We start from the raw sequence: 15517 nt of genomic DNA, 5'->3' as shown, positions 1-15517 counted from the left end.
TGGGTCATTTTTTCCTTATAACCACATGTGGCATCCCTACATGTATTACATTGGAATTTCTATTTGGGTTTTTCAGACAGGGATGTTACCTAAAGTAACAACAGACTATACCATACTACATGGTGGAATTGAACATTTTAAATAAAGAAATAATCGGATTATTATTATATTATATACAGTCATATGAAAAAGTTTGGGAACCCCTCTCAGCTGGCATTATAATTGACTCTGCTTTCACAAAAAAAATATAAAAGTGGTATGTCTTTCATTTACCAGGAACAGCTAAGTACTGGGATGTTTTCCAAACAAAGATTTTTTGAAAAGCAGTATTTATTTTTATGAAATTAAATAAAATGTGAAAAACTGGCTGTGCAAAAATATGGGAACCCTTGTGGTCTTGCTGATTTTAATGCATGTAACAGCATGTAAAACTGAGGACTTTAAACACAAAATTGGTTGGATTATGTTGTTAAGCCTTAAACCTCATAAAGGTCTGTTTAATCATGATAAAAGGTATTTTAGGTGCCTAAATGCAAGTTCCACTTCTCTTTGACTCTCTGCAGAAGTGAGACAGAATGCGATCATCAAAACAGCTCCCAAAAGATCTTAAAAACAAAGATTATTCATTGTCATGGTTTGGGGGAAGGCTACAAGAAGCTTTCCCAAAGGTTTCAATTGTCAATTTCTACTGTAAGGAACGTTGTCAGGGAATGGAAGGACACAGGCACAGTTGCAGTTAAACCCAGGTCTAGCAGACCAAGAAAAGTACAAGAGCGGCATATGCAGCGGATTGTGAGAATGGTTGCACACAACCCAAAGATCACCTCCAAAGACCTGCAAGAACATCTGGCTGCAGATTGTGTATCTGTACATGGTTCTACAATTCAGTGCAATTTGCACCAAAACATCTGTATGGCCGGGTGATGAGAAGGAAGCCCTTTCTGCGCCCACGCCACAGATACAGTTGCATGGAGTATGCAAAAGCTCATTTAGACAAGCCAGCTTCATATTGGAAGAAAATGCTTTGGACTGATGAGACAAAAATTAAGTTATTTGGTCTTTATAAAAAGCAGATGTTTTGGTGCAAATTGCGCTGAATTGTTGAACGATGTACAGATACACAATCTGCAGCCAGATGTTCTTGCAGGTCTTTGGAGGTGATCTGTGGGTTGTGTGCAACCATTCTCACAATCCTCCACCTATGCCGCTCCTGTTTTTTTCTTGGTCTGCCATGCCTGGGTTTAACTGCCACTATGCCTGTGTCCTTCCATTCCCTGACAACGTTCCCTACAGTCGAAATTGACAATTGAAACCTTTGGGAAAGCTTCTTGTAGCCTTCCCCTAAACCATGACAATGAACAATCTTTGTTTTTCAGATCTTTTGGGAGCTGTTTTGATGATTCCATTCTGTCTCACTTCAGCAGAGAGTCAAAGAGAAGTGCAACTTGCATTTAGGCACCTAAAATACATTTTCTCATGATTAAACAGACATTTCTATGAGGTTCAAGGCTTAACAACATAATCCAACCAATTTTGTGTTTAAAGTCATCAGTTTTACATGCTGTTATAGGCATTAAAATCAACAAAACCACAAGGGTTCCTATATTTTTGCACAGCCAGTTTTTCACATTTTATTTTATTTCATACAACCAAATACTGCTTTTCAAAAAATCTTTGTTTGGAAAACATCCCAGTAGGGGAGAACGGGGTAATTTGTCACATGGGTTGGATGTCACATTCGTTATATCTCGCCACCAGAGCGCGCTAGCTCTGAAATGTTGATATAAAAAAGGTCCAGAATTGGGATCAGAGGTCACATACATAGACTTCCTTGGAGTTAGACTGCTGCATTTCAGGTGAGAGGATGTTTTGTGTTTTTCATGTCAAATTCCAAATATTTTGCTTCTCAATATTTTTCTTCTAGGCTTTTACACAATGGGTTTATAACAAAACACTTGTTACCCTCAGAAAGTGTGAAGGGTAAACTATAGTTTAGATTGTGGTTAGCAAGCTAATTAGTTGTCAGATGGTTGTTGGCCTTGATGCTAGCAAGAAATTCAAGTTGGGGTTGGTCGTCAAATTTTTTGGGGGGTTGGTTGTCACATGTTATCTCAAGGCTGCAGCCAGAAAAGGAACCCAATAATGAAAGAAATTGTCAAGCTGTATCCTCACTGACACCCCAGAGAAGGAAATAATAGAGCAGGAAAAGGCAGCTAGCAAGCAAAAGAAAAAAGGGCAACAAAATCAAAACAACCCAGTGCATCCCAAACTAGACCAGCTGCCAAGGCTACAGAACGTTATGTAGGCCTATTTGTCAACTTGACAATGCAATTAAACATTCAAATTTGGTCCTGCCTCCTTGCCTTCTTTTTAAGATTTTTCCCATTAAGATAACATTGTGACAAACAACCCCATAGTGTGTGACAACCGACCCCTTGATGGGGTTGGTTGTCACAATGTGTCAGAGTGTCTTTGATGGTAAATTACTTCTTCATTACAATAAGTTGGAAAAAAAGAGAGACACACATTTCTAGCCAACACCTTAAGCTTCAATTTAATGTAGGAATGGCTATTGACAGATGTTTTGGTGATGAGCAATTCTCACTAGAGTAAAAAGTGTGCCTACTTACCCCGTTCTCCCCTACTTAGCTGTTCCTAGTAAATTAAAGACATACCACTTTTATATTTTTTTTTGTGAAAGCAGAGTCAATTATAATGCCGGCTGAGAGGGGTTCCCAAACTTTTTCATATGACTGTATATATTATATATATTGCAGAAATTCCTTGAAATCACGGTGTCAGGAAAAGAGGGCACGACCGAAAGACAACTTTTAAATATTGTAGATCAGTTAATCCAGTGAGGGCTATTCCTTATAGGCTGATATTTGTTTGGTTTATGCTAGTTATTCATGACTTTTTTATGTTTATTAATGACAGATTTCTCCAAATGTTACACAACTTTAATAGCCTACAATGTTTATAACAAATCAATACGGTGGATAAGTGTGTAATGTGTGAAAGGCAATCGATATATGGTTCTATGGAGACACATTTCTTCAGCTTTCTGAACGAAAATAACAAATACTATGAATGCATTTTTATTTTCTGAATGCAAATACAAGTTGATTGCTTTCCTTGTATGTTTGTAGTTTCAGTTGTTATAACTATACACAAAATATAGCCAAAGGGTGCAAAAGCTTGTTAAACAACTAGTTGAACTACATCGAGCTCACAGCTCCCCAACACTGCAGATTACCCAAATTCACCCTATTGACTGCTGCTAGACCCTACGCCTTGAAATAGCAGGAATTATTATGTCCTGTGAGTGGCAGTGATGCACCAACAAGGATGCAGGCTGCTGTAAAATCTCAACGAAGAAGAAGAGGAAGCGGCAGCTGCAGTGGCAGGAAAAGGCGGCGGCGAAGAAGAATGAGCAGAATGCTAAACGGAAAATAGAAGGGACCGGAGGACTGTTTGGTGAACGTTAAATTAACGCTGTTACCCCAAACTATTAGCCACTGAACATAGCCGCATTGTATTCGTTAAAGTATGACAGAGCCTCAGGCAGCGCTGTTACTCCGGAGACAGCTTGCAGGTAATGAAACTTTGTTGTTAACAGATGCCGGATGCCGAGCCGAGATTGCCGTTAGCTGTGATTCAGAGCGATGGTTGCATCTTCTCCACAAACGTTAACGTCCCGTGAGAAAATAAACTGCGCGGAGACTACAGCAGTGGCAGTGGACGGACGTGTTCCCCCCTCGACATTTACATTTTGTCAGTGTGCTGTGACACCAACTCGTTTTGAAAGTCTTTCTCAAACGTTGCGCGGTGATTTCAGTTGAAAGCCGCTGTCAGAAGTATTGGGGCTAGCCGACAGCAGTTAGCCTACCGTTAGCCCCTAGCTGCCTCCGCGGACTCGATGTGTTTACATGTATTGGACATAACAAGTGTTGTTTAGCATTTTGTTGTGTTCTTAACGTGAGGCTAAGCACTGTATATATTTGCTTAAATATAAGCGTCGTTGCAATAGTTGACCCACTTTCCCCCTGCTTCCAATTTAATTGTTAACACATTTAGCCAACTCGCTAGCGTTACATCTTGTAGGCTAAAGTTAGCTTCTGCCACTGTTGTTAGCTTCAACAAGTCAAGCGAATAAATGCTAACCTTGCGTTGTCCCTCTTTATTCGTCAGCTGCGAGTTGAATGCAGATAACCCTGATACAAACCACTTTCCACTAAACAGCTAAATGGAACTCGTGTAACGGTTATGGTGTGTAGTACTAACGTCACATTTAAGGTTTATGAGTTCATTATGCAGCCTGCCAGGGACATAATGTGCAACTGTGTCCTTTTTCCAAATATCATCTCCATAGTGACAGGCCATTGGTCTGGATTTAGATATTTTTGAGAAGGATTTCATTTCAATCATGTAACCAGCTTAATTAGGCTACATAAATATTATATTCCGTCCTAAGGCAATACGTGTAGGCCTATGTGTTGTAGGAGAGTCTGTTGAAAAAAAAACATTGGGAAGACCATACTCTGATTTTATAAAGACATGTCTGTTTTAGTATGCTGCATACCCTAAACATAGAATCTAAACTCCAAAATGGCTTTGAAAGTGACGCAGTGGGAGCTTCGATGACTGCAAGAAACGACTTCAAAGTGCCAGACTATTAGATTGTAACAATGCAGCAGCTATTTAGAAAAGTGACTGTGACTGAATGTGTAGCCAGGCAGAACAGTGTGCCGACTGTCTGAGGATTAGCACTGCAATTCTGCCTGAGGTCCAGCCCATCAAAATATACATAATAACATGATTGAAAAATGTTATCTATCTGAATCTGCATCAAAACACATAGAAAGTTACACACATTTTGGAGAATTCCTAAAGCCATTTTATATTATTCAAAATGTCACATTGAATGAGACTCCACGTATGGCCATACAGTAATGTTCCATTTGAATTATACAGTGCTTATTACATTTTTCACCAGGCTTTGGTTCACCTTGAGTGACCCGTTGGCTGTTAGCACGGGTTGTACTTTGTTTTATTTCGATTCCTGATTTTGTTTCTCTTTTAGCACAGATGGCTGTGTCATTTTAGTCTAGTATGTTTTAAGGCCCGGACACACCGGCCCGATAATCGCCGTCGTAGAGTCTTGAGGGGGCGGGACACAAATCTGTTTGGTGTGTGCCGTGAAATCGGTCGTCGTAGATGTCGTCGAGCTTCTTTTGAGCCGATTGAACAGGCGGGCAGTCTTTCAGTTGGAGCAATTTGATTTGTGGAGGGCTAGCGAATCAGTGAAGCCCGGAAGTGAGGCAGGTAGAACAAACAGCTAACAACAGTTAGCCATCGTTTTAATGTGTTTGTTTGTTTCGTTCAGCGAGTACTCACATGCATCAACCCTTGTTGACTGCTCGACACCATGCTCGACACTCTCTGCTAAAAATGGTGCTCTTTATGGTCCATAAATATAAATACGTGTTTATGGTCTAGAGTAGGGCCCGACCGATAGGGAATTTTGGGTGCCTGTGCCGATGCCGATTATTTTCTGAGAAAAATTACGATAACGATTAAATCGGCCGATTATTTATTTTTTTTAAATCCCATAAATATATATTGAAAAAATTAACTTTTTTGAACCCTTAAATATATATAAATACTTGTTACTGTCAATAGGTGTACAGGAACTTTTTATTTATTGAAATATGCATTATCAAAAAAAAAAAAAGTGTTACAACAATGTCTTAAGTGACATGACACATTTTTAAACTCAGACATTAAGCATTTTATGTAACTGCACCCAACCCTCTGGAACTCCCTCCCTCCAAACATCAGCATCTCAGACTAAATAAACTCATTCAAAAGTCAACTCAAAACTCACCTTTCAGAAAGCATAATTACACCTGACTCCACTCCAAACCTTATCTGTAATTTGTCTGTATTTTGTTTTCTTTTTCTATAAGTATAATTTTTTATATGTTTGATGTAAAGTGTCTTTGAATGATCTCCAATAAAGCACTATATAACTTCTATATAATAACTATAGTAATATCAACTACTATTAACAGTCAAGAGATGACCAATGACTCTGCTATTGGTGTCAGAGGGAACTGTCAAGTGTGAATTAATCTGATGTATTACAACACACCTGACACCTGCTGCTGCTGTTAATATGCTATAAGGCTACCTCCGGAGCAGCAATGTATCTCACTCAACATGATTGCTGTAAAAAAATCGAAAAAAATCGGCGGCCATTTTGCCGATGCCGAGTTTTCGGAGATGTGCTATAATCGGCCGATATCGGTCGGGCCCTAGTCTAGAGAGCCGTCCCATCATTTCCGGCTTCCGTATTTTTTTGGGCCACAATACAGATTAGCGCCGCCTGCTGTTATGGAGACATTACGTCCCGCGCAAGCGCAGAGCGTACGGAAAGTCAGCAGTCGGCTTGGTGTGTTCTTTGCACTTTTTTGGCCGCGACGGGAAGACTGGAGCTGCCGGAATCGGCAAACTTCATTTTCGGGTAGTCGGACTGGTGTGTCCTGGCCTTTAGGATCATTGGTTTTATACCATGATAAAATTCCCTTTTTCAAAAGAAGGTCTACAAACATGGAGTTATGACTGATATAAGATCGCGACATCTCTCTTGGCTATACATGATCCGTTAGTTGCTGTAGGGCCATCCATTGATAAAATCTTGCTGGCTTGTTTGTAGTTTTTGGAAAAATTCTCAATGGGCAAACAACACCTATAACCGAATGAAAACGGTCAAATAAATGTTTATTTGACCGCGGGCCAGCTGTCCCCTCACCTACCCTGCGTTCCAATACCCTTACTTCCCTACTATTTAGTATGCCAGAAAAAGATTTGGGTTGTCCCAATACATGCAAGTCAATTGTATTATGCTGAAAATGCTTAAATCCCCCAGTAACTCCAATAGCATGTCGGAATATGCGTCTTTATTCTTGACATTTCTCGACATAATGAAAAAAAAACTTCCTTATCTGATTTTTTTTTTAAATTCCTTAAACTCTTCTGTACTTTAGTATGTAGTGTAGTAAAAAGAAAGAGTATGTGATTTGGAACACAGGGTTAGTTGCCTTCTAGCTTTATCTTAGTTCCGTTACCTCCTTATTACCTGCCTCATCAATCAGCTGCACAGTGAGGCACAACATTCAGCAAAATGAATGTAGGGGAAACGCTGATACATTAGAAAGGCCCAGAAGTGTTTTTTAGTTAAATGGACTATCACAAAATTAATAACCTTTTTACTTTAGGGTTCATCAAAATATGCTACATAGCTACTAGTTCAAAAGAGATCAGACAAAATATGGAGTGGTGATGATGATGACACAAGTGTGTTTTAAATTAGCAGAACACCTGTGTAGTGCAGGGCTGCCTAATATGTTGATGGCAATGCTGGTAGATCAAGTGTCCTTCACAAAAAGAAATCTAGTGCCGACAAAACATTTTTTTTTTCACGTCTCCTCCCTACAGCCTTCCTGTGACTTCATTGACATAAAGAGCAACATGTCTGTCACACCCAGAATGCAAAGCCATTCAAAATCAGTCTCAGGCCATTCCCTTACATTCATAGTCACATAGTGCCTGTCGCCTTATCTGTCAAGCTAGTCTTCAGGAGCAAGTTCAGACAGGGAAAAGTGAGGGACCTAAAAAAAATAACCTCAGTCTATGGAACAACATTCACTTTTCACACAGCCAATTGTAAAGGCAGCCACTGAAGCAGCATCTTCATTCCCTGTGGGTGATACATACCATCACACATTAGAATCAATTCAAATTAGACTTCATCTTACAGCACTTTTTTATTTGCAAAAAAGGACGCTCAAAATTCTTTAGGCCTACACAATAGAAGCATTTCCATGAGGTCTCACCGATCCGCAAACACTGCAGTATGTGTAGGCTAAACTCAATAAAAACCCATAATAATAACAAAATCAATAAAACATTACCTGAGGTAAAGTTATAATAAGAGAACTTGAAGTATATAAATGTTAAAAGTTGAACATAACAAATGTAATACTAGGAAAACGCAGATAAATCAATATAATTAACAATAACCCTGAGTAAAATACCAATAAAAGGATATACCATGAATTAATAAAAAAGACCAATATATAAAGCTGTTGTTCGCAATTTGGGAATAATATTCTGCTTTTGGCTGGTAGATCGTTGTGAGCTTATCCTTTTTATAAAAGTAGCTCACAAGCCAAAAACGTGTGGGCAACCCTGGTGTGATTTGATGAGTGCCTTCATGGGTATCTGATTTGTATGATATTTTTTTTTTTCTTAAATCTACGACAGAGTATTTATTTTATGCCTTACAATGTTGAAATTATGAATGAAACAAATTACTGAAGAAAATACAATATATGTGTGTACAGTAAGAAGCAGTATCTGGAGAATTTCATTTTAGTGATTTAGAAAAAAAAAGCCCTTTTACTCTTCTTTTTTATTTTTTTAAATTATTATTAGAGAGTTGTTTGTGATTTCAGCACAATGGCGTCATGTAAGGCCTCTGCAGAACAGGCTTAATGAGACGCCTCAGTCGTCTTAAGGAAAAGTAAAACACTATTGTAGTTGACATACTGTAGGTAGCATGGTATCACTGGCCTATATGCTCATTTGACTTTGGCTTGTGTCTTTTTCTATCCAGAGCTGAACAAAAACCCAGTGGAGGGATTCTCAGCCGGCCTGATCGAGGACAGTGATCTGTACAGATGGGAAGTCCTTATCATCGGCCCTCCAGACACACTGTAGTAAGTCTATCGCTGCTGTTGCAGTCTTGTACTATGGGATGACGTATGCTATGCTAAGAGATATGCTGTTATGTTGTGCTCTGGATCATTTGTACAATATTTATTTTAATATGTCATTTTTTTTTTCATTCACAGTGAAGGTGGTGTGTTCAAAGCTCATCTGACATTTCCCAAAGACTACCCTCTCAGGCCGCCTAAAATGAAATTTATCACAGATATTTGGCATCCTAATGGTAGGTAGCACACTGTCAATGGACCGATGGTGTTTGTCTGTATTAAGACCTGTTTGAGTGGAGTCTCTCAAAAGCTGACAGATATCATTTATACTGGTAATACGTTTACCTTTAGCAAAATGTGTCGGTACCAAAGATCTTTTTTTTTTTTTTGCCATTCATTATGTAGGACTTAGGGCGCACTCACACTACTGTAGGCCATCTGTTCCATGCCCGAGCACGTTTGCCCCCTAAAGTCTAGATCGTTTGGCTAGTGTGAGCACGCCATCCGTAACAGGGCAACTTTGCCTAGTGTGAGTGCGCCCTTAAAGCTCTTCCCGTGCCCCTTCATTGCATTCATTGATAATATCTTCTGCTGCCTTTTCTAATTGAACTTTTCCACAGAAGGGCCAGTAAGAGTCCACCAGAGTCAACTTCAACACTGTTGGAACAGAATATTGAAATCATTGAAATAAAGTTGTTTTAAACCCAAAAAGAAAAACTAAAAAGGCACCGACTTCACTTTAGAGAAAATTCAGTAGCCTTAGGTTGGATATCCATATAACGTGTTACAGTCTGCCTTTGACCATTTTTGCTTAGAGATAGTAAGAGCTATGGAAAGGGTAGTGCACACTTTGAGTTGAAGAATGATCTAAAAAAAAAAAATGTATCATACTGGTATACTATTGTAATAGAAATGTAGTTACCAAAGTAAAAATAAAATATGTTCTATAAGCAGGGCATTTTAAAACATATTTTGCTTCATAAATTGTATCTGACATGTCTCTCTCCCCTCCCCACCTCCCCCAGTTGACAAGAATGGAGATGTATGTATTTCTATTTTGCACGAGCCCGGGGAGGATAAGTACGGCTATGAGAAACCAGAGGAGCGCTGGCTGCCCATCCACACAGTGGAAACCATCATGATTAGTGTTATCTCTATGCTGGCAGACCCAAACGGGGACTCACCAGCCAACGTGGATGCTGCAGTAAGTTTACCTCTTTAAAAACAAAAGGCATTTTGAAAAAACATTGACATTTAGTTGGGGATAATCATATGAGTGTAAATGTGACAAAATAACATGATTTAGTTCATTCATTATTTCTTATTTCCTTTTGTCCTTCAAAACTTGACTTGAAAATGATACTAATAATACAGCAAATATGATGACCTTCTTAAATTCAGATATCGTTAGCATCATAGCATAATTGCCTAAATCATATTTAACCTACTCTACATCTACTCTATTCTACATCTACGCTACTCTACATCTACTTTACCCTACTCTATAACCCTTAAAATATGACTTAGGCAATTATGCTATTAGGCTAACGAAGAGTAGATGTAGAGTAGATGTAGATGTAAAGAGTAGAGTAAATATGATTTAGGCAATTATGCTATGAGGCTAACGATATGCTATGTACTAGAAAGATATACAAATGATGTAACGGAATTTTTCTTTACCCGTTTTTCCCCCTCTACAGAAAGAGTGGAGAGAGGACAGACATGGCGCGTTCAAAAGAAAAGTCGCCCGTTGTGTACGAAAAAGCCAAGAGACTGCGTTTGAGTGATTATATTCGTGAGGATCTAGCTTCATGTTTTCAGGGCAAGTATACTTCACTTTAACCCTTTTCAAAAACTTAACAATCACAACTAACTTAAACGTTTACACTGTAGTTAGAGCCCTTACATTTTGATTTTAAGAAGCGGTGTCTGTGATATTTGTGTCTTGTATTTCACTAATTGCTGGTAAATAAGGTCTATGCTCGAATATTCACTCCTTTATTATCTTAAATCTCCATAGTAACCAACTTTGACATTTTTAATGGTAAATCCCTTTAACATTGAGACTGTTTTTCTAATTTGATTCAAAGTTCCCTTTTTCAAAGGGTGGTGCTCCTTAGGTATTACCGGTAATAAGTAATTTGATTAGCTTGACTAATTTAATTGATCATTAATTAACTTTTTTTTTTTTATATATTATAATTTCCTTGAAATTAATAATATTCTTGACTTTGACCAAATCTACCTCTTATGAATTCCCAACAACACTCAATTTTTTTTAACCCATTTTCTTCTTATTTCTGTGCTTTCCTTACAGGTCTCCAATTTGATCAATCAACACGGCACTGTCTCCTGCACTCTTCCACCCTGTCCTCCTTTTTATTTTGGCAGGAACAGCCTGGCTACTGTAAGGCTGCAATAGAACATAACCGTGACTACCAAGGCTGACCAGAAAACAGAAAAAAAAACGCCAAGCAAGTGCCAACTCCAAAAACAAAAAACAAACAGAAAAAATACCCCCAGAAGACGATAATTATTTTTTTTCAAGTCTATGAACTGCTTCAACATTCAGGAAGATATTGTAAAGACATGTATATAGAAACAGACTAAAAACCGGATAATATATAAGCTTCCCTCGCTCTCCATCAATACACTTAGACCAAATGAATAGCACTGGTTCAGATAGATTTATTTTTTTCTCCTTTTGTCAGCTCCTTTAGTTCTCTTTAGATTGTTTTAACAGGAGGTCTAAAATGGGACGTGAAGTGTGATGCTGTTGGAAAGTCGCCTGTGAAGAGCTTGATCCATTCAAGCCGGACGTGATGCGATGGACCAAGTTTTTTCTTTCTCGAAGAAGAAGAAGAACGCCGCCATATTACAACACAAAGCCGTTCTTGTTGGTATCTTAAACCACTTTCAGATCTCATATGTATGTGTACATGAAAATATTTAGTTTTTTTCCGTTCTACTGTACGTCTTACCAGCCCTTGCTCAGTTGACTTAAGAAAAAGGCAACAATGCCTCTTAATTCTTTTTGTGCATGCTACATTTTGTTTATCTTTTTTGGAAGAAAAAAAGTGCCTCCTAATAAAATGCTAGGTCACTTCACCCCCTGCATTGAACAAATGTTTAAAAAAAAAATGTTGAGGAACTTGAGAAAGTTGTGTACCACCTAATGTATGAATTCATTTAATAGCCAGTACACAGGGAATATCTGTATCATTAGAGTATTGGTAATAATTTGGTATAGCAATAACTCCCATTTTAGTATGAAGTATATACATGATACATTTTGATATCCTGATCTAGTTTGAGTTCCTCCTCCTCCAATATTCTGTTTTTAGCAGCGTCCCTTTTTTCCTGGCCTGTGTTGTCCTCAGTAGGAATTCTTCTGCATGCTTTATCGTACTTTCTTTTGTCCGGGTTTTTTGTTGTTGTTGTTGCCGAATGTCTCTGGGATTCTGTTTGCTTGTTTGTCCCCCCCCCAGTATGTGTGGCCCCATTTTGTTTCCTCGCCCCCCCACCCTGATCCACAATCTCATGATTATTCTGCTCACTGAACTATTTGCGGTTTTGCCTAATGTACAAAGACACAAATACTGATGTATATTTTTCATGTTATGAAACCCCGTCACCTGTAGTGAGTTCTTCTAAAAATATGACTTTTTTTCAATATGTACTTGTGTATTTAATTCAGGTGTGTGTTTTGGATGAGACATGGATGACATTGCTCACGACAAAGACAACAGACAACTTTTATACCTGCTTTATTAATTATTAAGCAGTGTGTCACTCAGTTTTTTTTTTTTACATATAAACTGCTAGTCAACAGTTTAATTCACAGATTTTTAACTTTCTTTTGGGGTAAAGTCCCTGAAGGGATCTAATGTTGCAGATGACAAGCCAGATTGTATGAGCTCTAACACAAGGGCAGGTTAAGTATTACAAAAATATATAAATCCTTTTTAGTCATGGTTCAAACAGTATATGTGTGTACACACTATTTACAATCAACTCTTGCCTCTCCACAAGTATATTAATGTCAACTTGGGAGAATGTCCCCCTTTTTATTCAGTATAAATTATATTTACTCTTCCAATGTAGTATTAATACACAATCCGTATGCAATGATTGGGAGACATAATCCTCATGCCTAGTGCCACGAGAGAAACATGGTATTTGTACATATACATATGTAATCTATAAATAAGTACAGCATTGCATCATATAATATAATTTAATAAATTATACGTTTACCTTATCCTAGCAGTTTGCTTTTACCAGTAACTCAGTGAGCAGAATATTAACTTGATCTCTTGTTATCTTGGTTGTTGAGCTTCACAGAATGCATGTACAATACAGTAGCCCTTGCGTTTGATTTATTTCCAGGGTGATGGCATGTGTCACAGTGCCATGCTGTATGTGTACCTGACCAGGCCATGGTTCCAGGTTCAGCAGCTTCATTTTATTTTATGTTTAGAAGATTCTTTATTGATCCCCTTGGGGAAATTCAATTTTCATCCTATTATTACACCGATACAGCCCGAAATACAGACATGCAAACAGGACCTATACACATGCATTGAGGGAGAATAGTAAATAGAAATGTCAGTGATGAGTGGTTTAGGGGTTTGGTGCCTTGCTCAAGGGCACCTCTGCAGTTTCCCAGAGGGGGACTGGCACCTCTCCAGCTCCCACTCCATTTTACAATTAACATTTAAAAACTCCATCTAAATAAGAATGAGTGAATGAGTCAATCTTTGCTTTGATTGCTATTTTGGAATTATGGGGACTCAAACAAAGACTGTAGACTGTTGGCTATGTAGTCAAAACCGAAATTATTCATACCCCTGGCAAATTTTTACTTAAAGTTACTTTTATGAAACCAGCAAGGTTTTTTATTGATTGGAAATGAAACAGGCTTCTCCAAAAAGATAATATGACGGTGTACAAGAGGCATCATTGTGAAAAATATATTTTTTCAGCTTTTATTAACAATTGAACAAAAAATGGCATGTCCAAAATTATTCATACCCTTATCAACAGTCAATAGAAAAGACTTTATTGGCTATTACAGCTATCAAACGCTTCCTTAAATTGCTGGCCAGCTTTTTGCTTCACTCCACTGGTACTTTTGACCATTCATCTTTGGCAATGAGCTCCAACTCTTTCAGGTTGGAGGGTATTCTTGCCATCACCCTGATCTGTAGCTCTCTCCACAGATTCTCAACCATGGATTCAAGTCAGGACTCTGGCTTGGCCACTGTAAAACGTTAATGTGTTTGTCCGCTAACCATTTCTTCACCATTTTTGCTGTGTGTTTTGGGTCGTTGTCCTGCTGAAATGTCCAATGGTGCCCAAGGCCAAGTTTCTCTGCAGACTGCCTGATGTTGTTGTTGAGAATCTTGATGTATTGCTCTTTTTTCATGGTGCCGTTTACTGTGATTAGGTTCCCTGGTCCATTGGCTGAAACAAAAACCCCAAAGCATTAGGTTCCCAACACCATATTTGACAGTGGGTATGGTGTTCTTAGGGATGAAGGCTTCTCCTTTTTCATGCCAAATGAAGGACACATCATTGTGGCCAAACAATTTAGTTTCATCTGACCATAAAACAGAAGACCAGAAGTCTTCTTCTTTGTCCAGATGAGCATTTGCAAAGTCCAAGCAGGCTTTTGTGTGCCTTATGGAGAAGTGGCATCCTCCTTGTTCTGCGTCCAAGGAACCCAGTAGTGTGCAGTATCCGTTGGATTGTCTGCCATGAAACTTTGCCTCCAGCAGAGCCAACATTAACCAGGATGGCCTTGGTGGTGATCCTAGGATTATTTTCCACCTCTCTCACTATCCTCCTGGCCAGTACAGGTGACTTTTGGCTTCCGACCACGTCCTCATAGGTTTCACACCATGCGGAACTTCTTGTATTTTTTTTATAATACGACAACGACCCAAAACACAAAGCAAAGCAAAAGTGGTGAAGAAATGGTTAGCGGACAAACACATTAATGTTTTACAGTGGCCCAGCCAGAGACCTGACTTGATTGAGAATCTGTGGAGGGAGCTAAAGATCAGGGTGATGGCAGTGAGCCCCTTCAAACTGAAAGAGATGGAGCTCATTGCTAAAGATGAATGGTCAAAAATACTAGTGGAGACTGGAGACATGCAAAAGGCTGGTCAGCAATTATAGGAAGCGTTGGATAGCTGTAATAGCAAATAAAGGCTTTTTATTTTGATTATTGAGAAGGGTATGAATAATTTTGGACATGCCAATTTGTGTTCAAATGTACACTCAACAAAAATATAAACGCAACACTTTTGTTTTTGCTCCCATTTTTCATGAGATGGACTTAAAGATCTAAAATTCATTCCAGATACACAATTGTACCATTTCTCTCAAACATTGTTCACAAATCTGTCTAAATGTGTGATAGTGAGCACTTCTGCTTTGCTGAGATAATCCATCCCACCTCACAGGTGTGCCACATCAGGATGCTGATCTGACATCATGATTAGTGCACAGGTGTGCCTTAGACTGTCCACAATAAAAGGCCACTCTGAAATGTGCAGTTTTGTCTCACAGCAAAATGCCACAGATGCCACAAGCATTGAGGGAGCGTGCAATTGGCATGCTGACAGCAGGAATGTCAACCAGATCTGTTGCTCGTGCATTGAATGTTCATTTCTCCACCAAAAGCCGTCTCCAGCAACTTCGCACAGCCATTGAAGAGGAGTGGACCAACA

At 38.7% G+C, this 15517-nt stretch overlaps 1 protein-coding gene across 1 annotated transcript; it reads left to right on the top strand.

The window, feature by feature from the left end:
* Positions 1-3422: 3422 nt before the first annotated feature.
* Positions 3423-12540, top strand: ube2g1a (ubiquitin-conjugating enzyme E2G 1a). Its single transcript, XM_080040372.1, has 6 exons — positions 3423-3595; positions 8681-8783; positions 8919-9016; positions 9806-9984; positions 10481-10602; positions 11098-12540. The coding sequence occupies exons 1-5, from the start codon at positions 3550-3552 to the stop codon at positions 10565-10567; spliced, it is 513 nt and encodes a 170-aa protein (XP_079896498.1). The 5' UTR covers positions 3423-3549; the 3' UTR covers positions 10568-10602; positions 11098-12540.
* Positions 12541-15517: the final 2977 nt, after the last annotated feature.

The sequence above is a fragment of the Ammodytes marinus genome (assembly GCF_949987685.1).
Source record: "Ammodytes marinus genome assembly, chromosome: 14".
NCBI lineage: Eukaryota > Metazoa > Chordata > Actinopteri > Uranoscopiformes > Ammodytidae > Ammodytes > Ammodytes marinus.
This window is presented reverse-complemented; position numbering and strand designations above follow the sequence as displayed.

Bases quoted from the DNA above. Each gene is read 5' to 3' on its own strand.
- ube2g1a (XM_080040372.1), top strand. From the start codon at position 3,550: ATGACAGAGCCTCAGGCAGCGCTGTTACTCCGGAGACAGCTTGCAG. The intron at 3,596-8,680 runs GTAATGAAACTT...TTTTCTATCCAG, and splicing joins ACTCCGGAGACAGCTTGCAG to AGCTGAACAAAAACCCAGTG. The intron at 8,784-8,918 runs GTAAGTCTATCG...TTTCATTCACAG, and splicing joins GGCCCTCCAGACACACTGTA to TGAAGGTGGTGTGTTCAAAG.